The sequence below is a fragment of the Caloenas nicobarica genome, chromosome Z (assembly GCF_036013445.1).
Source record: "Caloenas nicobarica isolate bCalNic1 chromosome Z, bCalNic1.hap1, whole genome shotgun sequence".
Taxonomy (NCBI): Eukaryota; Metazoa; Chordata; class Aves; order Columbiformes; family Columbidae; genus Caloenas; species Caloenas nicobarica.
Window position 1 is genome coordinate 34,489,888 of NC_088284.1, and position 27,792 is coordinate 34,517,679.

A 27,792-nucleotide genomic window follows, 5' to 3' on the forward strand; every position below is an offset into this window, starting at 1 on the left:
TCATGTGACAATCAGTGAATAAGAGCATACTTTCTTTAGGAAAACATACAGCCACAGCTGCTACCTTAGCTCTGGCCATAGGTACAAAATCAGGAATTCACTCATTCTTTTCCTGTTGCCATGATGGTGGCCCTCACAAGAATGAATCTACATGAAGAACAATTTGGCTACAGTGATAGGTTTTGGCACAGTGCAATACCTCTCAGATCAAAACATTTCCCCTAAAGAATTAATGCTTACCATTTCCCATGTAATTTATAAGACTAACTTATATAAAAAGGACTGTTTAAATAAGGCAGGCAGAGCTAAAGTTCAAGAGACTTTTCCCACACAGGAAAAAATACATAATTACAGGATATAAATAAATGGGACTGACTTCCATCTTCAGTTGTTTTAATGGGATCATGAGAGCTTAAGACAAAATATAATGTTAATTTTAATAATAAACCAGCTACATCCATTGAAATTAAACAGTGTACCTAAGACAATATAAATGAAGACTGACAGACACATAGAAGGAGATATCAAAGAGGTGTGTTGGTTTAATTTTCTTCAGAATTAATATAGAAATATATTTATCTTTGTAAGAACTACATACATTTTATTTAGATAAAGGTGTGCAATAAGAGAAGTATGATTCTCCACCACTGCTAAGAAACAAAAAAAGGGACAATATTAACGTTCATTGCATAATTATCTGTCTACAGCAATTAAAACAGCTTGTATACTGGCAGTATAGTAAATCAGTACATTCATGTTAAGCAGCCTGTATATGTTTCTATCACCGAATCTGAACTATTAGAAGTTTCTGTCTTCTGTTGTTCTTCACTACTGTGGTACATGATCAAGCAGTTCAGAGTTTGGCATAATCTTTCAGGATCATTTCCAATTTTTGGCTCAGCATGATGTTCCCCTTCACTTTTAGTTTACCAGCAAAGAATGCCTACAAAAAGCAGAGGGTAAAAAATGTATTCAACTGTTCGACCACAATCCAAAGAGTTGCTAGAACGAAACAAGAAGCCAAAGATTGTTGTTTAGTGCTCAAGAGAAACCCTTCAGTGCACAATACCCATTGGTCATCAACAAAAAAACATGCAAGTTCAATGTTAATATCATCCAGAATCACAGTTTTCTATCTAGAGTGCAGGCAAGGCCAAGTCTATCACTTAGCAGGGGTGAAATAAATACGACTGCAGTGGCCTCCATTTCTTTTCTACATATAGGACAGAGGACTATTCCTGGTATGAGACTAACTTCGTCACAGAAGCTGATAGTGAAACTTCACCAGGGCACAAAATTAAACCTTCCAGTCCTCCCTTCCCTACGCTATAGATATCTATATATCCTTATATGAAATGAGGAAATGGAATGAAAAGGTCATCTAACGAAAATCCAAGGCCTAATGAAAAGGTCAGCTACTCACTCAAATTCATAAGAAATCCAAATAGGAACTTGCACAATGTTCATACACACATATTCAAAAGAAATGCACTGGCTTTATATGCAGCATATTAAAACAAACAGGAACTAAACACGATTTCATTGCATTTGCAGAATCATAGATCAACCAGTATTTTCACTGAAATGCTGGTATATTACATTTTTATTGTCCCTACTTCAAAGAATTGTATACACTCTTTCAATCTAATTCAATATTTTTTAATAGTTTTGCCTCACTGTGGCTTTGCAATTTGAAAGCTCTTTGCAAGTTCTGAAACAATGTGCTTTTGCACAGTTCCATTAACTTGAAATACATTCAAATAAGGAATAGAGAAAGCCAGCAGAAAAGAATTTGAATAGATGCTTTGAGCTTCTTTAGATGAAAAACTTCACAGAAACTCAAAGAAAATACTAATGCCTAAGAAGAGATAATGTTCTGGAATTGCAATCACTGTTCTTTAGCACTCTGAAGACTATACGTCAACATCTTGTTTGTTTATGCTTTATGCCTGCGCTACACAGAGGGTCATGTGGTATGTAGGACTTAGAACAAAAGTTTGGCATCATCATTTTTCTCCAATTTTACAATCAAAGTCTCCAACGACTTCTGCTTGGGATCAAAGAAAATGAACTGTTTGATATATGATGAGCTTAATTAAAGTTTTCATTTGCTCAAGCTTTAATCTGTAAGCTGACATATTAAATTTGTGACAGTTTAATTTACTTTCACACAAGGCATTTTTGTTAGTACCATTAGTAGTTTTAAGTAGTTGACTACTCCAAGAAGCTAAAAGTGCAGACCCAGATTACACATCTTTCTTAAATATTGCTTTCCCTTAAAAATCTACCTAGTTTGGGCAAATTTTGACCAGTTTCAATGGATCTACATGTATGTACTGTTTGAGATTTCTCTTTGCTGCAGTAGTAGCAGTAAATTAGAATATTGCAACAAACACCAACTTCTTGCAATGTGACCAATCAAAACAGCCTGTGCAAACAAACTGACAAACCCTAACATTGCAAATCATATATTGTGAAGCGTCAGGAAACGAACATACAACTAACTTGGTACTGCCAAGTCATTTGAGGTATCTTTGTCTCAAGATGACAAAGATGGAACAAATTCCATATCTTCTGACTAATTCAGTATAGAGAAATGATGTGCTTATACCTCATCTGAATCTGGTTTGCACTATCAAAATATCCAGTGTTTCAATTTCAGAATGCAGTCATCAACCAGAGCTTGATTTAAGGCAAGTAATATTCCCCCATGCAAGTATGTCTGTGACAAACAGGTTTTACCTGTTGGGGGTTGGTCTTCCGCTGTACCACGTCCATGAAATCCTCATCAGAGAGAGTGAAGGTGGTATCAGCAGAACTTCTTGCAGGTCCTTGATATACTGCTCCAGAGCCATTCTTTAAGTCAATTGCTAAGAAGAAGCAGCAAAGATAATTTTATTTCAAAATCAAAATAAAATTTTCAGTCTGAAGAACACAACTTTCCTTATCTATTACTATGAACAATCATATCTATTACTGTGAATCAACCAATATAAACATAAACCTTGAGCTAACAGACACTTAGAAAATGAAAAGCTTTCAATTCTTCATCTTTAATTAAATAATTGAAATTAGAATAAAATTTAAAAATATTCCTGTACTAAGGAGAAGGGGGTTTACAGCAAGGACTGCCATTTGAAAGTTCTTGTATAGATGGCAAAAACCATTTTTAAACACTTAAGATTCAGAAGATATTAATTTGTGCAATTACTGCAAAATGCTTAAGTTAGTAATAAGTCTCTAATGTTTTAAAACAGCATCTCATATTCAGAGAAGGCAAATATGGTGGTGTTCAAACATGCAGCATTTTCCCTGTTCTGCCCCACAGGCAATATAGCCTGTTCTTCTTCATGCAAAGAATATTTAAAACCTTGCCAAATATCTGTCTTTTCCTTCTGGAAAGCCAAAAATTCCTCAAAGTGTCTGGAGCTTCAGAGTGTTCTTTTCCCACACCAAATGACTTGCCAAAATAATCTATTAAAAGGCTAACACTATCAGGTATTGTGTCATTTGTTTAGAAGAATATTAGAAGATTATTTTGACAAGATGTGCCCTGCCAAATAATTCTCAGAGTCTGCAAATTCCCAGTCTTTCCCTTTACACCTTTTCCTCTTCATGGCCCCTGCTTTTTAACCATAAACCAAAATTATTCGAGTGGACGTTCCCGTAAGGACATGACATCTCTAATCACAGAAACATGGCTGCCTAGCCAATACTAATATTGTCAGTTTCTCTTAGTTGCCAAGTTTTAAGACACTGGCCTAACTATGGAGACTTATTTCTGCATAAGCTATCTAACATATTTTTTTCCAAATAATTTTTCTGAAAGGGTAAGGTAAACTAAACTCAAACAGACAAAAGCTATTCCTGGTCTATATAGTCTTTCGTTTTCTGAAATCTGTTGTAAGTAATATTTATCCAGTTAGAACTAGAAGGGGAATTAAGTGTACAATGATGTTCAGTGAGAACTGACATGCTGGATTATTATTACCCACTTGATTTTAAGGTAATTTATATCTTCAGGAACATGTTTAATGAACATCACTAACTTAATGCAACAAGAGGAGTAGAAAGGAAAAAAAAGTAGTGAGCACCAGTTGTAACAATCTATGCCTTCTGTGTTTGTGGGTAGAAGCTGTGTAACATTCTATTGATCCAAAACAGTTACTAATATCTATAGTCTAACATCATATGTGAGCCTTTAGAAACTGCTACTACAGATTACACAGGCACAGGCTAGTATTTAAAGAAAAAACAAACACAAGTTTCACAGTGGATACCAGCTCCTAAGATTAAGTTAGCCAAGCTTAATCATCAATGTGCTTTTAAATGCTAGCAATGTAACAAACCACACCAACGTAGCCAAACCGAGCTCTCTCTGAGCCAAACAGCACTGGTCATCAAGCCCCGCATATAAACGCGCAAAACACATGTGGTTTTCTAGGATGCCTATAGTTCTTAATTATTTATTTTTAATTACTTCTGGACCTTACAAATCAAAAGAGAATGAGTCCCTTCTTGTGTTTCATTTTGTGTGCATTATATTTTTGGCTGTCCCTGCCCTTCCCAGACTGTTCCAGAAGGGAACCCAGATGCTGAAAACCTGACATAACATCTCCCAAGACCAAAGAGATCCTCCTCTTCTCTACTAAACACTGGCTGGTAAAACAGTTTTGATATATCTCATTGACAATTCTCATCCATCAGTCTCATCAGTATAAAATTTAGGTGACGAAAAGTTAGAATTACAAAGGTGTAATGACTCATGCAAGTTCTAGCAGCTCCTAGGTTTTAATCTGAATATAGTACATCCTTAAGATAATTACAATCCCTGTTCTCCTCCATTTCCTATCCAAGTCTCAAGAGCACCGCTTATCAATCCACATCTATAATTAATCGTAAGCTCTCAAAGCACAAATATGCCTGTAAACATTGAATAATCATGGTACCATGGGCAAAACTGTCTCACGTTTAGTCACATCAAAGCCTTAATCCATTTCAAATTATAACTTATTAGAAATTCTAAAAACAACCAAAAAATCTAATAGTATGTTATTACTGTAAAACTGCCTTTATTTTCAATGGTTATAAAATATTTATCATTTTTTTAGAGTTAAGCTACTTCATTTCAGCATGTCATTCCATAGAGAAAAGACATTTAAATTGAGGTTTGTTAGCTGATAGTTAATGGCTCTCTAGAGCAGTATTCAGAAGAGTTTATCAATTTGTTGTTTTTCATTATTCTTCTGAAAGCACCTCTTTTCCAGTTCTTGGAAGAATAAAACTTTGGTAGGACAACTGGAAAGGAATCATTATGTGTAGCTGATTGGCAACATCTGACAAATTATGACAAAACTGCTTAATAATTTATGATGCAGTATCACTTCAGGCAATGAAGAGTGGGTGACATGTTGTTCCATTTGTTTTGAAGGAAGAATCTTGTACTGCAGTTACTTACTACTTACTCCGCAAAGCAGAATAAAAACCAAAACCAACCAAACAACCAAAAAATCATGTGACTGCTTAGTATTTCTCTCCTAGAAATGGTAAGGCACTCTTCAAAGGCCAAACAAAACCAGTGCCCCAAATCTTTGGGTTTTTGGCTCACTGGCTACCTGCTATATAATTTCAATGTCTACTGTTTTAGCCTACATATAAATATATACGCATAATTTTTTGACCTATTCATTATGTCTCTGACAATAGCATCTTATGAACAATGAAAATTCATAGATATTTAATTACTGTAATGTAACATTTAATGTATACAAGTAAAAACAAAAAATTGAGGAATAACTACTGTTCCACTGATTCTGCTTTTCTGCCAGGTGGGCAGAATGTGAATGGCTGGAGGAGCTGTATCTGCAGCAGCTATGGGGGCTACGTGTTTGCTGGAACAGAGAACACCAGAGACACCTTTAGGCTGCTCATCTGTTACTGCTAGCAGTGGATCTGCACTGGCAGTGGATCTGCACTGGCTGCGCACAAGGTCATTGCCTGGCAGCTGCCCAGGTCACCAGCCACCTGAGCAGTGACACAGCTATGCCAGTACCAAGTCATTATCAAGCTGGCTGCTGCTGTCATAAGTGCAGCATGCAAGCTGCAGTGACGAGATGGTAGCTATAACCTCCTGTATCCAGGAGGATATATATGTAGAAGACACATATGAAGGACTTGCATCAAGACTGTTCCCTGCTACAGCAGGCTGCTGTTATATAGCTTTATCTCATAAAGACACCCTCTCTGGTCATTTTGGAAAGCTAGAATTTTTCTGCTCTGATGGTTGGAATCTGTTCTGGTATTCGGCTCATTTCTTTCATTGCTAGTTTATAATCATTTGTTCCTGTGCCAGTGCCGTAGTTTAGTCTCAGTTGTCATCTGAATACTCTAGGCTGGGTGTACACCACGAGGCAAGAAAAATTATCCTGTATGTTTCTAATTATTTTTTTATTTTTCTCCTAGAAAAAAAAAAAAAGGATGAGCAAGTTTTTGGGGTAGTTTTCCATTACTTGTAAAGAGGAGACTTCATAGAATCATAGAATGGTTTGGATTGGAAGGGACCTGAAAGATCATGTAGTTCCAAATGCCCTTCCACATGCAGGGACACCTTCCACTAGACCAGTTTGCTCAAAGCCCCATCCAACCTGGCCTTGAACACTTGAAGGGATGGGGCATCCACGACTTCTCTAGACAACCTGCTCCAGTGCCTCATCACCCTCATGGCAAAGAATTTCTTCCCTATATCTAATCTAAAACTACCCTCTTTTGCTTTAAAGCTACTACGCCTTATCCTATCACAACATGCCCTTGTAAGAAGTCCCTCTCCAGCTTTCTTTTAGGTCCCCTTTAGGTACTGAAAAGCTGCAATGAGGTCTCAGGAGAGAGCAAAGCGTATTTTAGGTAGTGAAGCCAACTGAAAGAGTCAAAGCTGAGGAATCACAATCAAGAATTTTGTTAAAAGGTAAGAAAAGGTAGCTCCAGTACCACTTATCTTATTCCTTAGGTTTTGATACTGCCAAAATCTGTATTGCTTTATCTTCTTAAGAGGATTTTCAGCATCCTGTTAAATTAAAACAGCTTGCTTCTATAAAGAAATATAACTAATTAAGACCAGTTGTCAGTGGCTACAGTTCAACATTGTTCAGATAGCAAATGAGCTGTCCAAAATTTCACATCCTGTGTGCAACATCAATGGTTCTACACCTCCCCATGGCTTGACACCATCCACAGAGAACCGCATAAAAGTAGAGGTCATTGCTAATTAAACAAACTGGTGTTACTAATATTAACAATACCATCAAGAAGCATCTCCGTAACAACAAATACGACCAGAATAACTGCGTACATGGGAACGAATTTCACAGCAGTCCTTCATACTGCTGCTTTCTCTTATTTGCTTCCCTCCCAGATCTTAAGAGGCTCAAGGACATTAGCAGAAGATGCTGTAGCTACAATCATTGAGTAAGACAGTAATGAGCTGCGGGGCCCAGATTGTTTCTAGTGCTGTCAATTGCTGCAGTTTTCACAACAGCATAAAGCTGTGCAAAAGTGAAAAGTAAAAAAATTAAAAGTCAAATCTGCACAACTATGCAAAAAATTTAATAAAGAGGCTAGCAGGTAGCCCAAAAGAACAACGAACACTGCCTGTAAAGGCCTGGGAGGCCCTCATAAGAGAGACCTAAAAAGAAGATAGATAATGAAACAATTAGCATCAACTCAAGGCTTAAAACAACAACAAAAAAAAGTCTCCCCTGAAGCAGTCCACCTCCTGACATTTTCGTTTCAGTGATAACATCAAGAATTTTGACCATACGTTGAAGGAATACACAATATTTATCCACTTGAACAGAATTCTAAAATAATTTTCATGTCATATTTTCCTCTTTGCTTAATGGTAGCTAGGTACGATATGAGATCTAGCTCTCAAAACTGCAATTCAATTTTAAGAAAAGATAATTTGAAATTGTTATATCTAACTTGGCATAGCATTTAGAAAACAGATTTAAAATGAGTATACACAGAAGACCAACTAATAATCGGTTGGCCAAATTTAAATGTAGTGTAAAGAAGTGCAATTCTACTGACTAACATTAAAATCTCAAGCATGTTTGAAACTGGTCAAAATAGTGACACAATTAAATTCAAGCTAGAGGAAAGGTAACAGCTTACTATCATCTTCAATTTCAAAAGTAAAAAATTAATTTGTCAAAGGCTAACATTTATAATTATGTACAGAAACTCCCATTCTATTAACAACAGAAAAAGTCAAGAATTCAAGTCAGTTAATGGCATTGTCAATGTTACATATTCTAAATTGGCTGTCATTTTCATGTGCATTACAGAAGTCTTCCTGATGACCATACAAAGCTCTGTCAGAAATCTTTAGGGTTATCAAGAATATCTCAACTGCAAGAAAGCTGTCCTTTGAATGCAAAGCCACATTCACCAAACAAATTGAATTATGCTGGCATCTTGTAGAAGAGACAGTACATTATAATACTCTCAAAGAGTGAATAACAACATATGCAGACAAGCAAAAAGAATTAAGCTTAATAATCTTAAATGCTTGTCTCTGGAAGGTCTTTTTTTGCTTTGTGTTTGTTTGGGGTTTTTTAAATGACTAGGTAGTGTTTAAAAACATATCCAATCATGCAGATAGACCTTGCCATTAGAAATCTACTACTAAACAGACAGCAATAGCAGTATGCTATTAATCCACTTAAGGACAAAATGCAAGAGTGACACTACAGTTATCACAACTGCTAACACACTGCCAGTGAGCCTACAGACTTATTTTAATATTTTGACATCAAGATTTAGTATTTAAAGTATTAATGTTTAATTTTAACTGACTCCTGCTTTCTCATTCCTTTGTTGGAAAAGATTGGCTTTGTTTAACGACTTCAAATCCCAAAAGACATACAAAAGTATTCAGCAAACCATGGGATGACACAGAACATTATTTGAAAAGGTTATATACAAACGCAGTGCTTGCATACAAATATTCCTGATGAGAAATGTCAGCTACATTTGCTAAACACACCCTTCTTGTCACCTAGATATTTACATTCAGCCTTACAGATTTGCAACACCACAGAGGCTACAGTCATTCGTAAACCTTAGTCACTGTTTTGACACCTAAGCTTGAAAGAATTGCCTTGTGCTGCATAAAAATTTGCAGTAACTTTTCCAAGATTTGGGAAATGTTTGGTTTAAGTTCCTAATAGCTGTAAGCTGCAGGAAATGTTTAAAATATTAGATTTCTTCCTCCATCTGCCATCCCACAAGGAGCTTTAAGTAGTTCCAAACTCATATAAAAGTATAGATGTTGTGTATTGCAACAGAAGCAGAGGGAAATAGGCAAAGAAAAGTTATGCCTATTTAATCTCTTTTAGCTAGGGAAATAAGCATTGGAAGAAGACAGTACTTTCTTCCCACTGCTTCAGCAAGAAACAGAAGAGAGAACAAGCTTTATTTGAAAAACAGAAAAGGCTGACTCTTGAGTTACTCAAAGCAGGATTACACTCTCTCTGGATACAATGGCAGAAACACTCACCTGTTGCCCCACTAATAAAACCCTGTCTCATGAGGCAGGTAAGGCCTCTGCTCAGGCCTGAGTCTTTAAAAGTGTGCCTGTTCTGTGTCCAGCTTAAGGTCTTCCTGAGCGAGAAATTTAATTCGTGTCTTGAACACTCGTCACCAGATTTTTTTTCCATCGATCTGTCCCTCCATTCTTCGAACATACATCATACTGAATTTAGGTGACAAACATAAACCATCTTGAAGAAAAGTAGTTTCCTGATTGTCACTATAAACATGACCGTCATTTAAATTACATTTAGTTACACATGTAACAATAGACAAGACTGATTCATCCCAGAATGACACACTACAAACACAAGTATCCACTTCAAGAGTTTGTGTTTCTAATACAACTTCTAAAAATGTAAGCAAGAACACAAGAAAGACTTCAAAACGTTCTGTCCAGTTTCTACACGACTATCATTAAAATTACTGAGTATAAAAGTGAAAAACTGTAGAGACCATAGGAATAATTAAGAGCAGTAATGAGTTTTAGGACAGATATTGTGAGTTGAATTATGCAGTATTTAACCCCCCTCTCATATTGATGTATAGGTACTCAGCCTGCATAATCTACACAGGTATATTCAATACCTTGATTAACTGCTATCCAAGTGGAAATCACCCTTTATCCCTCAAAAAAAGTCTTAATAAGAAAGAGAGGTAGAACTGATCTATCATGATCAATCTATGTATGACATTTTTCCTGAACCTTTTAAAGAAGTCTTGCTGCTCAGAATCCCTGCTGGGATTCTGGGAAAAAAAAGAAAATGAAATTACAGGTTTCTAAATCGCTCTGTAAAAGGAAGAGTAGTTTCTTAAACACAGTAACCATTTGTTGAGAACAGACACTGCAAAGATTTAGCAACAGTTTTTAAAAAGTCACAGTCCATGAGACAAAACACAATGCAGACCAGATCTGACTTACCAACATGCCAGTCACTCCCCTCAGTCTGTCAATGGGCAGCCCGCCTCGGCTCTATCTCCCCAAAACCATTGAGACCAACCAAAATGAAGCAGTGTAAGTGACAGACTTGACCCCATGCCTTGCATTTCTCCACAGAAAGCATATGCCTGCAAGTTACAACCTGACTATGGTCTATCCCTTTGGAAAACTCTACATTCTACTAATACACCATTTAGGACACCTCAGGAAAAAAGAAAAAAAAAAAAAGCACCCCCACAAACAACAACAACAAAAGAATAATTCCAAATATTATTAAACATATGCAATTACAAAAATTAGACTGTTTTTGCAAAAATACTAGTCCTTAGAAAGTGAGTGGAAGAGAATTTAAGTAAAGAAGATTTTGAGGAAGTAGTTTTGTCCCCATCAGAAAGTTGCATGTACTTGTAGAATCCACCTTACCAGGAAACACCTCCCCTCTGATCCACTGCTACCACAAGCTTTAGCTTCTCTTCATCAACCCAGTCCCATGTTTGAAGAATGGCTAAGCATCATTACACCTTAATTAAACCTCAATCTCAGAAAATTTAAATGGAAATGAATTGGGCTATATTTTCACTAAAGTGACAAGAACAATGCAATAGAAATAAATACTTTAGATTAGTTAGCTTGTACATCACCAGCAGACTAATTACTGTAGCACAGAACTCCTAGTAGGTTAATTTAGCTCACATCTCTAAGTGCAGTTGTGATCCATTCTGGAAAATGTAAATAGAGTTGCACTCTTGTTCTAGAGGAACATACAACTACATCTAAATATGCAAGTTATAGAAGTGTATTCCTAGAAAGGTTAGTAACTGCCGTCACAGAAGATTATCTGATCTCCTTGTCACTTGTGCATTCAGTATGCATTCAGATTTTTAGGTCCCAGTGAATATCCATCTACTATCTTATGCTTATTTTCAAGAAATCCATTTAATAGAATGAGTATAATTAATCTCACTTCATTAAAAAATGCATCGAGGCATTATATAAAAGCTATGACTTACTCCACTGCGTTGCTGTTTTTCCATCTTTAGTGATGTCCCACTGGAATATAGCATTTACTTTCTTTACCAATTCATTTCCCATCTCTTTTACACGACAACCAATTTCTTCAAACACAAGGTCACTCTGCAGCCCTGCAGTCTTAAAAAAAAGAGAGTGAGTGTGAAGAATTTAAAACTGAAACTCTGTTTAACAGTACTAAATACATCTATTAGTTCAAGCACTGTGCCCAAGAAAGTCTCTCTTGCAGAACTATTAAATACAATTGAGATTTCTTCCACCACAAATAATCACCTCTAGCAATTATCACAGCATTAAATAGTATACTCAAGCAGAAAATGCTTCATGGACTCTTCCTTGAGAATTATTTCAAATCTTGCTTTTACAGTTTTTGTCATTTATCACTACGGTTTGAGATATGCTTTATAATTAGAGCTCTTTATGGGCTTCTAAGTTGCCACCCTCTCCATGTCTCTCTGAAAAAACTGAGAAAGATCATACACTTCTACAACTCACATTGGGTTGGATCTTCAACACACATGAAATCTAAAAAAAAATGCTCATTTTACAGGTACAGCCCCAAGTTATACAGGCTAATTTAAATCTTAAGTTATGCAAGTGTTCAAAATTTGTGGCCCTCAGTGGCGCATGCCTCACTTGTTTTGTAACAGTTCAACTGGCATCAAGCTCTTCAAACTTGATCAGCCATCCTGCACATCCTAACATGTTTTGTATTTTTCCCCTCAAGCAGATCCATGAACTTCTGTATATTACATATTGTGTATACTCACATCTCAGAACCCATATACTTATCTAATTACTGCGAATAAGACTGGTAAGTGATATAAACATTTTTCCCATGTTTTTTCACAAAAATAAAGCCTAACTATGCTGCTTTGCAAGTTAAGGTTTCTATTGTTTCCTGCTACCTTCAGAGGCTCCTGAGCAGTTGGCTTATCCAAGGCTGGTATTATATCCACATAGCCCCCTGCAATAGCAACTTCTCCAGTCTCTTTGACCTGTAGTGGTGGAAAAAAAATTACATTAAAGAGGTGCAATATTTGCAAAAGGTCACAATAGAAGGGCAACCAAGAAGTCTTCCTTACATTTTAAAATCAGAGATGAAGAAAAGAGAAAAAAATAAAAGTTCCAGATGGGAAAAAACCACTTCATGCATGCACTGTGGTCTTAAGGCAAGTTAGTACACTATAGTTTGTAAGAAGCTCTTCAAACTACATAATAATTTACTTCTTGAGAAATTATATAAAAATGTATTGTTGTTTTTTCTGTTCACAAAATTGTATAAAAAACTCACTGAAAATTAACCTCCAGTCTTATAACTCACTGTTAATGTTACTTCATAAATAGTTCTGAGAAAAACATTGTTCTAAAATGTTTTTCCTGGAGGGAGATATGCAGTTATCAAGAGTTCATCCAGATGGTTCTGCTATCTCCAGATGTCTTACACTGCAACTTGGACTGGAAAAATGTTTTAAACATTGTAAAACCAGAAATATTAGAAGAAGAAAGGGGGAAAATACCTCAATTCCTTTCAGTTCTATTTTTTTAAAATAGTTAAGTTAGAAAAGCAACTGGGTTTCATTTTGGCACTGTCTCTTTAAGGAGTCTGATAAACTGTTATGACATCAAACAGAAGGTCACAAAAATTATTCACTAACAATGCATATAGAGAGTTACTTTATCAATAGCCAAAGAGGAAGAATATCCAATATCACAGCCTAGCTTATTGCACAGAAAGACTAGATACTAAAGATTACTCAAATCATGCCTAGTTGCTTGTCACCACTTCCACTGCACTTCAGACAATACTGGAACTTGATTTAATCCAGCATACCACTGTTACGTGTCTGCTGTTAGTATGATTTAACCGCAGTTTATCAAAAGCACAAAGATGGCTTTCTTTCAGGCTAAACCAACAAGCCATAAACAAATCTGCATAAGTCCTAACTGTTGGAACAACATAGTTTTCTATAATCCTGTTAAACACTATAATTTCTCCCCAAAATAAGTTAATTCCACACTTGTGACAAAACAAGTAGAAAACAAGTACGAACTGAGAATGACTACTTTTTGCTCATCCGGAGTGGACAAACACAGACAATGCAACATGATGAAATGAGTTCTGATTCTACTTAATATCAGGAGTGTATCCAGTCTGATGAATATAATGGTATTTTTACTGGAATCACCATTAAATCACCATAAAATAAGTACGAATATTTAATTCTATTCATTTAATTTATTTACAAAACCTTTTTCAATGCTGTTCTTGATGACCTGCTTTTTTCACTTCCCCTCATATCCTCAGTCTTTTAACCAACACATTATTTTTTAAAGCCCACACTTGTGAGTATGTTCTGACCTTGGTCTGAAAATGGATTCTACTTCCTTCCTTCCACATTTCTGTTTGTAAAGTTTGACCCGGATAGACTGGCTTCGCAAAGCGAACCTAAAAAGGGGGAAAAAAAAAAAAAAAAGGGTGAGGTTGTGAATAGATCTGTCATACATACACGCAAAGCTTAAAAGCATAGCCTCCACCAAAATGAGAAAAAAACAAAGAGAAAAATCAGTCAACTAGCAATGCAGAAAGGCTAAGTATTTAAGTAAACATGCTAGATAGAGGGATTAAAATGCATGCAGCAATAAGTAAAAGCAATTGTGGCAGCTGACACAGTGCAAAAGCCTTTTCCCATCCCAAAGGATTTTTTTTGGCACTAAAACCAGAAAAGTCAAGAAAATTAACTGCAAAGAAGGAAGACACATACCTTGATTGCCTTGAATCTCTTCACATCATTGTTTGCAAACTGCTTCAAAACATTTCTAGCAGCAAACCCAAAGGAGCATAGTCCATGAAGTATAGGCTTCTTAAATCCTGTTTCAAAAAGTAACATTTTAGCATTTGCAATATTAGGAGTACACATGTTGCTTCTACAAATACCTATGTTTAATCATACTATTTTCCTTCAATAATGCTCTTAAATCAGATTAAAAACAAAACGAAAAGGATTATCTCACTGAAAAAGTGTCTGTTACCATTCATTGCCTCCTCTACTTCAAGGCAAAGGAAAGTGCTCACTGAGAACTGGCACTCCAACACTGCCTATGCTATGTAAGACTCACAAGTAGGATTAGTTTCTGTCTGCAGAGGTGATAAAATGAAAAATAAGGAGATTGACTGTTTTAGTATACATGCATCGGCACATCAGACACACAGCTACACAGAAGTAAGCATATTAAGGGTAATAAGTTTTGTACCGATTAAAAAGAGGTGATACTAAGATTATTTGAGGTTTCCCACTTTTCATTCCTATTCATAATTGGCAAAAATCTTCATACACAGCGCACACTTCAGGATTCACTTTACTTAGAAGTAGAAAAAGCCCTGAAAAGATTTCAGGCATTTTGAACACACCTGACAAAAAAGAAAAATAAAATTACAGTGTTTTGTTTATATTGACATTTTTGGTCAGGTTGCTTCACACTTCTGTCCTTTGGAGCAGGAACTGAACCTTGGCAGAGGATAATCTTTGTATTAAAGCTGAATGTTTTTCCAGTTCCATCAAAGCCCAACTAAATAATCCTTCGAAAACTGGCCTGAGATTTGCTCAAGTGCAACAGTTAGGTTTTAAAGATGCTGCTTGTACTGAGCATGTTCTGATCCCGTAGCAGGTTGCTCTGACCTGACAGGGAATGCAAACAATAAATAATTGATCACGCTTGCAACAGCACATGAATTGCAGACTCCATGAATTGCAGATGTCCAGCTTTGGCTCAAAAAACAGTTGCTTTGCTTGGAACTCATCTGCCACTTTCAGCTGCCAGTCTGTTTTTCCTGAGCTCCACACAACTCCTTGTAGCATCTAAACAGTACGAAAAGTTGGGACAACGAACAACAGCTGGGAGAAAAAAGAAAAAGCGAAACCAAAGCCGACCAAAAAAAAGGAAAGGAGGAAAAAAAGAAAAAGGAGGAGATAGGATAAAGTCTGGCCCAAACAGAAGACATAGAAGAAGAAACCACCTTTAAGACAAAGACAAAAAAGCCAGTAGGACTCGATGTTGGAAAAGATGGGAATTCTGAGATGTGTTCCAAAGGGATGACAAGACTAGCGGAAGCCAGAACAAGAAACAGAAATTTTGGCTTTTTAGGTTATGAGAGGAGACATGACAGAAGGACAGGCTAAAAGGAACAGGAGTCTATTTTCTCGCTGTGAGTTCTTTCCTGTAAAATATTTGAATATGCACACTTTAATAGCACTCTTTTTTTTTGTACACTATGCACAGAGTATTTCTGAAAGTACAAGATAGCGTGCAGTCAATTTTAAAACAGATTACCAGCATTGTTGTAACAATATCAGTATTCAACATCTCTCATACAGAATGTTACCATGACATTTCGCTCTTCAAAAGCTTAGCTCGATTCACCATGCAAGAACTGAAATGACCACTGTTTTCAGAGCTCCACAACAGACAAATATATTCAGTCCTATTCTCCCCATTATTTTCTTTATAAAACTAATGCATAATCAAATAAAAATCTATAAGGTAATCAAGTTACTTTTTTGTCTAGACTAAAGTGAAAACAAAGTAAATGTTGCTTTCGCTTTCCAGTATCTTGGAAATACTCACGAGCTACAGGAATAAAAGCACAAGAATATACTACATGAAAACACATGTTTATACCTCCCTTGAAACATTACCCACAGAAAAGCTTAACAATAACCTTGGAATGACGTGAGCATATTACACTGAATGCTTCCTTCCAGCACACAGTGGTGAGAGCCAGTCAAAGAGAACATTTGCAAGGATTGAAGTCAAGAAAGGATGTGAATATGTGCAAAGAAAAAAAGTTTTGTAGAACTAGAAAAAATACTTGTGGAAGAGCTCTACAGTGACTTTCTTCTTTGTTTAAACCTACATTTAGCATGGGTATATGAGTAGGAGACTGCCACATTTCCAGAATCCAGTGTGGCAGTTTTCTGTTCAGACATAGAGATTACCTTATCTATAGAGTTAATTTCAGTTTTTACTGTGTTTAACGCCAGTGCTCTTTGTGTGAGCAGGTAGAAAACTTGTACTCGTCATTTTTACAGGATTTTCATCATTACTTTAAACACTGGGGTTTCAATTATAAACCTGTATTTTTCTCCTCCAGCGTCTTCAAGAGTAATTGGGTGATTCCATCTAAATATTTATCCTAAATTATCAGCTGAAAAAACAAACACACTGATTTAATAACCAGGGAAGTCTCTTTATGGACTCTGATATTTGATTATTTATTAACATAAATTTACATAGAATCATACCAAACAGAATTAACCAAGCAATTAGTATGTATTCATGAAAGGAGATGATTTGTGGAAGTATTTTAGGTGTGATCTGAACAAAGAAGCATAGCTGTGCTCCATTTCTCTTGGTAAGAACACCATATTACGATACTTCTACATTAAAAGGAAATAACTGAAAAACTGCAGACCAACTATTACAGACCAGTGTCTTCATGACTGCACACATATTTAGGAAAATTTCTTAAGCAAATCGAATTGCTGTCTGCCTGGAGTAATCACACTATACTACTAGCAAAGCTTGAAAAGGACTCCTAAATACTTTTAAAACAGAAATTTAAGAAAACAGACCCTTCTTTAGTAACTATATCTCTGCAAGAGTCAGTTCATTTAGCCTAGGGTATCTCACTTTGGCATGTACTATTACATAAATGACCAAACTATTGTGCTAGCAAGAGGTGCAGCTAAACAATCTAACTGGAAATAAGTGCTATGAAACTTGCTCTCTCCTGCCCTCCTGAGATTTATTGGGATTGAGAAAACTACACAAAAGCACATAAAGTTCCACTGAGACAATATAATCTCAAAATTATTCAGATGGAAATAATTATACATCAAAGAATTTACAGAATTTCTTCTGAAGCTTTTGATAGTCATTTCCTTATGAAAAAGAGATTGTACGTATGGGATAGTGCCAACAAATAAGCTCTAAAATGACAACAGGGCAGTAGACAGGTTTCCATTGTAGGTAAAATCCAAGCATAGCTCCACATTTCCAGCTACAAGAAGCAATGCTTTAAGGTGAAGTGTCACACAGAACTTTGAAGACACCTAATGGTGACTCTAAAAACAGCTATAAAAAAGCACCTTTTTCCAGGTTGTTGAAGACTCACAGCCTAAGTTAAAAAAATATGTAAAATACATTTACATAATCCTTCACCTAAATGTTAATACAATGTTATCCCTCAGCTCACCTCCAAGAGCAGCAAAACTTGGATCAACATGTAAAGGATTCCAATCCCCACTCAGCCGATATAAGGCAGCCTGTTGAAACAGAAAAATAAAAGTGGGAGGCTAGCCGCGCTTGGTAGAAATGAGCAGGAGTCACTCAAAAACATATGACAGATCAACAAACTGATCACAATCTATTTAACTAGTCCTTAGATACCATACTCTAAAATAAAGCAGGTAACATAGAATCAAATGTTATTGCACCGACAAACTGTCAAAGATCCAGTGAAACGTGTCAAGAACTGTGTGTGGTCTTGGTAAATAAGAAAATAATACAACTGCTTAATGGGAGGAAAAAACAACCTACTGTGCTGACATACAGATCCAGCTCCACTAAAATCTGGCAATAGTGAAGTAATGCATTTTCTAGAATTTGTCCATAGGTTCTTCTGCTTTAGGTGTAGTTTTAAAGAGTCGTCTCCCATGACAGATTAATTCACAATTTCTAAAAAATTACATACTTTTTTTTTTAAACACACACAGTACCATGCTTTTTCAACATATGATTCCTCTTACAGAGATCAGAAATATCTTTATTCTTCCATTTTAAGAGTAACACAATTGACTAATTGTGATATACTTCTCCATTAGCAGCTTCATGGGTAGCTGGTCCCAATATTAAAAACAAAACAGCAAAACTCCAAAGTAATACACTAAGCTTTCTAGAAGACTTTTGCTTCATGTTAAATATTCACTTTCACTTGCAAAAGGTAGAGAAATACAGATTTAATGTATTGTATACACTGTGAATGTGAATAAACATGATAAATTATGAAGAATATGGCCACTGTACTTCAGTTTTCTGTGTGTGGCCATAGCTTTTTCATTATTGAATCCTGTATTTGCTGTACATGTACAGTGGCCAGCAGTCCATACTATGAGAGGCATGACAAGCCAACCCGTGCATCTTTCTGAACTTATTCCTTGGTCATTACATTCAAGTGAAATCCAGTGACTAAATGATTGTGGAGTACCCCCTACTATGACATTTACAAAAGTACAGAGGAAATCAGTACATCACATTAACTAACACTAGTGAAGAATTCAAGAAGTTAGTAGTTTTATATAATGGCATATAAAAATGGAACATAAATTTAATTCAAAACTGCTTTTAAACTGAAAACAAATGTTATTTTCATTGAGCCCATTACTAGCCTTTGAAATCCCTTATCACTACACATTTTCTCCTAGCATTTTGGACTGGGATTGTAAAAAATGGTGTTTATCCAAGTGAGGGTAAACTGCACTAAGTCCTGTTTGGAGGAAAGAAGTTAACAGATCTCTCAAAGTGATGAACAAAGATTCCCCAAAGGAAGTATGTTCTGATCTATATCCAACACCATTTCTCCTATCAAATCTGAAGCAAATTACAGTGTAACCAAAGAAGTTCTGAACTCATATTATCATTTTAATCCATAAAACATTTTTAATCTGTTAATATTCAGGTCTGTTTCTTCAACTATGTACAGCTTTCAAAATAAACTCTAATGCTCTCTTATTTGTCCTGGTAGCCCTCATCAATACAGCAAGTGTTTTGAGTCTCAGTTACAGTGGAATGTAGAAGAGCTTGTCACTGCTTTTGTGTGTGGGAGCTGGATACGTGCAACTAAAAATGGTAAGAAGAAAATCCCAAACTGCACCGTAGTTAAAGCACACATCTCAGAAAGGCAAGTACTAACCTAATACTTCTCCGTGGCTGCTTACATTTGTTTACTATTTTTGAAACATTTTTCCTTTTGAAAACAAAGACATACAAGTAAGATGGCATCACTGGATCTGAAGTTTCTAACTGTAATTCTACTTTTGCCCAAATCATACGTTTATTTAAACTTTTTTTCTTTTAATTATCTTCTAATTGATCCTGTAAATTCTTAGGAAAATAGTAAAGACTAGAAATTCCATACTAATGTAAGACTAGTGCAGATGAGTCTGAGTTTGACCTCCCAAAAGAGAGAAAGGAGAAGTCAAGTACTTTGCTGAAGGAACAGGTAACCTGAATTTAAACTTACAGCATCACCAAGAAGTAGCAATAGCTAAGATATCTCACCTAGTCAAGATCTCCTGAAGGCAGTATAGTCTGGTGCCAGGATTCTTAGCTAGCAATCAGGCTACAAAGATGACTAGGGGCCTGGAGCATCTTTCTTATGTGGAGAGACTGAGAGAGCTGAGTCTGTTCAGCCTGGAGAAGAGAAGGCTGAGAGAGGATCTCATCAGTGTTCATAAATATCCCCAAGGTGGGTGTCAAGAGGATGGACCAGACTCTTTTCAGTGGTGCCCAGTGACAGGATGAGGAGCAACGGGCACAGACTGAAGCACAGGAGGTTCCATCTAAATATGAGGAGAAACTTCTTCACCTTGAAGGTGACAGAACACTGGAACGGGCTGCCTAGAGACATTGTGGAGTCTCCTTCTCTGGAAACATTCAAAACCCACCTGGACACATTCCTGAAGGATCTGCTCTATGTGAACCTCCTTTAGGAGGTGGGTTGGAGTAGATGATCTCCAGAGATCCCTTCCAACCCCAATCATTCTGTGATTCTGTGGTTCTGTAATCTACAAGCCAAATCAAATTCAACAGATCAAGCCAAATGGATGGCCAAGCGATACTGTGCCACAGAGGCCATTCCACAGAGGGCATCCAAGGAGTGTGTGGTGAAATACATAGTGCTGGTTGAGGGTGGAACAGGAAAGCAAACTGAGATACTTACACTCTACTACAACATGTCTAACGCAGCTGGAGTGGAGTGATGAGTGGGAAGAGACAGCTGGAAATGGGCTAACTATTATAATCCATGGAGAGCACCTGCTCCCTTCACTTACTGTTCTCTCTTACCTCAGTTCTCAAACAAATGAAAGAAAAATGGGAAACTAAGAGTGCCATCACACTCCTACTAGCACACATAAAAACCCACAGCAGCAGGGGTTCATAGAAGAACATGCACATGCTGCTCTTCAAACTTCCTATGTCTTCACTTGTCTCCATGCTTTCCCTGAGTAGTTGTTCAAACTGTTTTCACTGTTAAAAGATAGAGATGAGCAGCTCTGATGTACCACTGGTTTCTTTGCTAAGAGCTAAGGCCTTAATGCCACTAATATCAACGTTATAACACTATGAAAAAGACTCTTAGTGAGGAATAGACTCTTTAGTTCCTTAAAAAAAAAAAGTAGAAAACTGACAATTTAAAGAAAGTTGCTTTTGACAGAATTCTACGAAGCAGAGTATCGCCCTCCATTACCAAAGTTTTTTTCAAGGAAGTCTAAAATCTAACAGCAAATTGCTACTCTGGAGAACTACAAAATAAAAATTGCCCGATCTTAAATAATTTAATGAAGTAATTAAATAACTTTTAAACGACATTAAAATTCTAAGGTCTCACTTTCATTCTTCCATTAATTTTAATTTTTACAAATGCTTTCAGGAGGCTAATTTCATGAAGGAGCTTTTGTAATAAATTTTAATTCGAACTAAATAACATACAGCTGTGTTACTGGGAAATACTATTTAAGTATGACAAAGGACAACAAATTTCTGGTTTAAGCTCAAATCTCAGCTTAAATCTAGGTATGCAGCTGTTGATTACTAAAATTGTAATAAGATTTAGCTATTTTGGGGGGGTGATAATAAGCACTACTTGGGAGACAATACTTCTACCAAATGCCTTTTTTTACTGTAGTAAAAAAATACGTGTGCTTCACTAACAAAATAAACATAGCATTTAGGAAATAATTAGGTTCAGAGAATTAAATGTGATCACTATATTTAACTAAAAGTCTGACACATGAATATAGGAAATGATATTTGTCTTTTTTTGTGCTTTCAACAACTGGAGTGGCACTGGTCACAGCTAGAAAACACATAAACTGAACTGAATAAAACAGTTACACAGTAGGTTATTTCAGATTCAGCACAGCCAAGTCATGTCTGCCAATAACCTTCATTTCATTTACCACAGTCTTGGTATTGCTTCATTATATAAATTACATTCCACATGAGAAAAGAATTGGTTTAAAGCCTTGTTGGCTCTACTTTCTATATTCCTAGAATAATGACATTTCCTGAAGTCTTGAGTGATAGCATTCAAAAAAAAAAAAAAAAAGTGATGCATCCTTGGAGAATGACAAGAGTCAACTGATGTGGGACATTAGATTGAAGTCAGTCATGATATGGTTAGATTGTTCTCCAATTAATAACACAAGCTGTCAAGTCTCATTTCCTAACAATTTAGGAGTTCTGCCAGACCACAAAAGGAAAGGCGATATCCAACCTGTCTGTGCCAATTTTTCAGTCTTGCCTGCAGACTGCAATAAAGGTCAGTGGTAAAGCTAACAGAAAAGGAAGCCAACTATCCATGTATTTTCCCTTCTAACTAGGAAGAAAAAGAGCTTTGCCCAAGAGCTTATCTTACCAAGTATATGTGTATATACATGTGTGTGTGCGTATATGTAGGTATACTTTACCTAACAGCTTATTTAAGTAAGAGCAAGCAGTCAAGCAATCTCATGAAGGAAAAACAGCCACAAATCTCAACTACGCATTTCAATGAGCTCTGATTTACATGAGGAACAGTGAATGTTTCCAGTTAAACTGGCAGTGCTGATGCTTCAAGGGCTCAAAGTCAGCACAGCACTTAAATAATTCACTGTACTTAAAATTTAGGAGTTACTCTTTGACTATCTGAGATGCCCATTCGCCATATCTTCTTTTAAAATTAATTATCTCTTTAAGGGTAAGGAAAGAGCAATTGGTAGAAACCAACACAAAGAAAGATAAAGGGGTTTATTTGTTCCTCCAGATAACAAACTATTTTTCTCAAAGTAGGTGCACGCAGGAAATAAACAAAACAGATAGTTTAACTTGCTCATAATAGTTTTCAATGCCTAAATATATTTTGTGGAAACCTGGATGACACATGGTTCTACTTTTTAACAAGATTGTCACTAAGAATATAAGCGTATGGTTTCTGGACTACCTCAGGTTTGTAATTATGTGTTCTTAGTGGCCTGGACTATTCAAACACTACCTTATTCCCTACATACCTTTGACTCCCTCAAGAATAAGAATTACTAAAATGTTAAATTAAAACACCTTCACATGTACAGCTATAAACAGGGATAGGTATAATACGTATAAAACGTCACTACATTTTTTCTCCTTCCTCACTCCACATTATTCATGTCTTTACTGTTTATCCCCACCACGTTTCTCAAATTTAAAACCAATGTATATGTCCTGGCACAGGCTTCACAGAACATTAGCTGTTTTTCAGTAGCATGGCAAATGTACAAGCCTTTCCTTTACCAGTGCCTCTCTTAAACAAAAAGAACAAACCACTTTATTTTTATATCCTTTACTAAGAGATCCATAGATAGGGGAAGAAACAAACTCTTCATAAGGAAGCGCATCTTGTTTAAATGAAATGACTGCCAAGCCAGCACCTTTTCTTCTTTTATCATCTTACCACACAAAATTCTAATATTATCCAAGCCCTTAACTATTTTTCGAAATTGTCATGATTAAAAACTATATTCGGATCTTCCCAACAGGAATAAACATGGGAATGGTGTGGGAAGTGTCATGTATAAGTCTTGAAATTACTATCATAACATGTAAAAAACTTTTAAAGTAATTACTATTACAAATGCTCACTATACCATTTCAAGGGTTCTAACAGTATCCTCTCTGCATACTGAAATCTCTAGACAAATTAGGAAAACATTATCAAATTCTTGCAATGGCTTCACACCCCTTTGTTTTGCTTTTGTTGTTAAGCACTGTTTTTCTGGCATGCTCTCCATATCTGTAAACTGACTGCAGCACTTCATTTTCTCTATCATGAAACAAATTATTTATGCTACAAACAGGGAAAAAAAAAAATCACCTGAGGCTCTTGGGAGGCTCTCTTGTGCTGTTCTCTGAAGTTAATTTAAATTTACATGTTTTCAGACAATGTTGTACTACAAACTTTACAGACGAGGACATCAAAAAAACATTTGTCCTGTAACAATATTTTCCCCGTCCATCTCTCTCACATGGCTTTATTGCACTCATTCAAAAATGACCTTAACTCAAAACACTCCCTTTCCTATAATTTTTTTCTTCTAATCTGCTTAAAATAAGCATAAAATCTCTCCAAGGAAACAAGCATAAGCTGGGAATAACTAACTTTTTTCTTATATAATATCAATGACTACTTATTCTATCTACAGATATGTTCTCTAAAAACACACACAACTATTTAAATATACTTAAAATGAAAACACAAATGAAATCTGTGTAGAATAAAAGATGACTTTCCACATGTAAATATCCACATCTCAATTATGCAGAAGCTGCTATGGGTCTTAGCACATCACCCTCAAAATAAAGCACTGGCTCATAGGACTGAACTTGTTGACAAGAGGCAGAAAAAACTTTACAGTAGATTTTAATTTCATAATTCATTAGGTTGTTAAATATTTCCCATGCACCTCTTTCCTTCCAAGATGTCTTTTTAATAGGTTCTCATTGCAGAGTCCACTCTTTCACAACAAACTAGTTTTGTGCACAATTGTCTTCACAATTTTTTCCAGTTACATTAAGAACTGCGGTTTTAGCCAAACTTGACACAGTGAAAAAAATAAACTCGGGTAGCTAGAGGACAGCAGTATGAGCAAGTAAGAGCAAAAGGACCGAGAATGACTCAGAAAGGGAAGGACACTGCCGCAGTCTTAGTCACAGGATGGTGATGACACTACTTGAAACATGGCAGGTGCCAATTATTTTCTTCTCTTTCAGAGAAAAGAGAAAATAACTGTATTTTAGGGATCAAAAAACAAACACACAACACTAAAAAGCAGCATTTGCTTCTCACCCTGTCAGTAAATGCTTGATCTACACCTGGAACAGAAGGGTTTACATAGCTTGTATATTTTAAATCCTATCAGATTAGTTCAGGTGTGAATTTACTGACTCTCTCTAAAAATCTCTGAAGGAGTAAAGAATCATTATATTCCCTAAATTAGCTTTTTTTTTTTTAAATGCTGCTCACTATATCACATTCTCAAAAACCACCATCAGGTGCTATTTGTAACTCCTTTAAACACTCTCTGAACTAATTTTAATTGTCTCAAACATTCATAAACATCCTTTCTTTATAGACTGGAAACTATCAGACAGCAGAAAAGGTTGTAATTGCCAGGAGCACAAACCAGTTACAGCTCTCCAAATTTCGCATTTGAAGATGCAGTTCTCCAAAGTGCATCACATTCTTGAAGTATACTATACAAGTTCAGAACAGAGCTCCTATGAATTTCAGTTTCGCTCAGTGATGCTCAGACACCCTCCTCCTTGCCCAACTCCCAGTTTCACATTCCAAATTCCATCGTCTCATCCTCTCCTACCAGCAACTGACTAAGGAGCACCTGTGTCTGAGTACTTTGGAACATTTGGGTAATAGCTGCCCTGCCCACAGGCCAGAAGAATTCTATGGAAAAAGCAAAGAAAATCCATTGTTGAAGTACTGCAGCTCCAACCAGTCACTAACCATGAGATCATTTTCCTCTCATTACTCCATCTTAGAACACAACTTGCAACAAACAACACAGGAAAACTGACTTCCTACGCCATCTCAGCTGATCCCTAGAGCCCTCTTGGCCTGTGGAAGGAGCTCTTGAAGGAGAGAGAACTAAAATACCATTTATGCCTCCAGGACTGAAAACTGTATCATACAACATTGCATACAAAGGGGATTAAGACTACAAAGCAAGCTTTATTGGGAATTTTTATCTTTTTAGAGACTCTGTGACATTTAAAACATTATCTTAGTTTTCCAAATGAAAGCAACTGAAAAATGACAGGGTATCAAAAAGCTATTCCTCCAACAGAGCAGTATCAGTTTCAGTTTCATCAACTCTAACAAATTATTTAAAAATTCTTGAAAGCAAAGACAGTCAATCTTCCTGACCCTGGAAACCACAGAGCAGAAGCATCATGTGGCTGAGATACCCAAGTTGCACAGAAAAGTAGCCCTGGAAGAAATTCACATGTGATAGCTCACATGACGGTGCTCTGCAGAGATTAATAGAGAGCACACTTGCATGTACACAGCCGTTCCCAAAGCACGGCAGACTGAGACACCATGTTTTTCAAGGTCTATCTAAAAGGTTTTTTAATCTTTTTGTCATGTCTATTTCTCCCTATAAATGTGAGTTAAAAATACACAAGAGTCAGAATTCAAAATTAGAGAATGCTTTAACGAAATATATGACACTGTTGCAAGCAAAGAGAATTTTTCGACTGGCAACCATTTCTTAAAATTATTAGACATTTTACTGAAATGAGCTGACGTTAACAAAAACTTGGAAGTCCTGCAAACTCCACATGGTACAGCTTTAGCTTTTCCATACAGGCAAACAGAACAGGTAGCTTTCAAAAGAAAGCAGGAGGACACAGAATAGTAAAACTGAAACAACTTCTCAAAAATTCCATTTTATGGGCTACTGTTATACTGTTTATTTATTGTCACAAAATCGTGTACTCTGAATATTAGTTCTGCTATTTTAAGACAGAGAACAGTTTATTTCTTGGGGGGCAAACTGCACAATATCACAATGCTGTGAGTTTTTCCACAAGCAAACAAACAAAACAACAAACGAAACCATCCAACTGAAAAACACAGAAAGCTTCCAACAAATTTACGAGTCTACATTATTTTCCTTCCTCAAAAGTGACCTGCATCACTTGAACATCATCCACTTCAAATACCCACTGCAACTTATTTTGTGTACCATCAGAAAATGAAATCCCAAGAAATAAACACATTTGGGAAAAAAGTGAAAAGAAAACTTGCAGAGAAAACACTTCCCAGAGATACAGGTCATTTGCTGCTTTTGATTCTTAATGGCATTAGGAATCATTCAGCAAAATCTGTTTGATTGATTAATTTATGGCCCTGGTTTGAAAACCAGCAGGACAACAGTAGTTAGATGATACTGAAGCTCTGTAACTACATTAAACATTCCCTGCAGGGTTGAAATTGAATGATTCATTTCTTGCTAAACAGCTAATAGTCAAATACCCTCTAGACTTCTTGATCTTCTGTCAAAAGGTCTATTTTATTCAAAAGATTTATGGCAGTATATCTAGTAAAGCATAGCTCAGGTTACAGAGAGAGAACAAGCTAGAAAAATACCACAGCACACGCACATCTCTACAGGGCAACACGGACAAAAATGTCACCTAGCTCTTTGAGGAAAAATTCATGAACACACAGAAGAAATATTTTATGTTCTTCTTCAGCAGGATGCAAATTTTAAGCCTTAAAGCCTTTTAGAAGGTCAGATACTTCTGTTAAACTTATCTTAACCGTTTTTCATCTTTAAGCAGCTTACACCACAGTACTGCAACTCATTCATAACCACTGGTTGCTGTTTAAAGAAGTTCTCAGGAATCGGTCCACACTTAAAAGGGATAAATGTTTATTATACTACCTGCTATTAATCTTTGATACCACTAACCAAAAGGATTGGCTTGTTCTGTCAATGGTGACTGACATAACCATTTTTCAAGGAACTGTAGGTGGCTGTACCCTCCATTCTACTGAACACATGGCGAAGAGCAAAAACGGCTATTAGCTCTCTGTTCCCAGTATCCTCTTCCCTAGGCAGCACTTACTCCACTCTGAAAACATGTAAAAAACATTTTTCCTCTTGAAAAAATCTTAACCCAGTGTAGCTGAGTTAGAACTGAATATAACTTTCAAAATAACCACAGTCATTTACTTCAGTGAAAGACAGGAGTCATCAGTGTAAAATGCTCGTGATGATCTAATTATCAAGTTTACTAGCTGATCATGCTATGAAACATTAAGGGGGAAAAATGCTAATTATGAAGAGTGGTTTAGCTATCTAATTGTGGTAATACAAAAACTGAGTGGTGAACACCACAAATATCATTGGAAATTA

At 36.2% G+C, this 27,792-nt stretch overlaps 1 protein-coding gene across 1 annotated transcript in view; it reads right to left on the minus strand.

Moving 5' to 3' along the window:
- Positions 1 to 371: 371 nt before the first annotated feature.
- The window catches only part of HSD17B4 (hydroxysteroid 17-beta dehydrogenase 4), a 59,536-nt gene continuing 32,115 nt past the window's right edge, over positions 372 to 27,792 (minus strand). Inside the window, exons 18-24 of the mRNA XM_065657132.1 lie at positions 17,814 to 17,883; positions 14,323 to 14,429; positions 13,920 to 14,006; positions 12,466 to 12,555; positions 11,539 to 11,677; positions 2,743 to 2,870; positions 372 to 943 (exon numbers count right to left, since the gene is read on the minus strand). Of these exons, the coding sequence (XP_065513204.1) occupies positions 854 to 943; positions 2,743 to 2,870; positions 11,539 to 11,677; positions 12,466 to 12,555; positions 13,920 to 14,006; positions 14,323 to 14,429; positions 17,814 to 17,883 (711 nt within the window). The 3' untranslated portion in view covers positions 372 to 853. The remainder of the gene's footprint in view (positions 944 to 2,742; positions 2,871 to 11,538; positions 11,678 to 12,465; positions 12,556 to 13,919; positions 14,007 to 14,322; positions 14,430 to 17,813; positions 17,884 to 27,792) is intronic.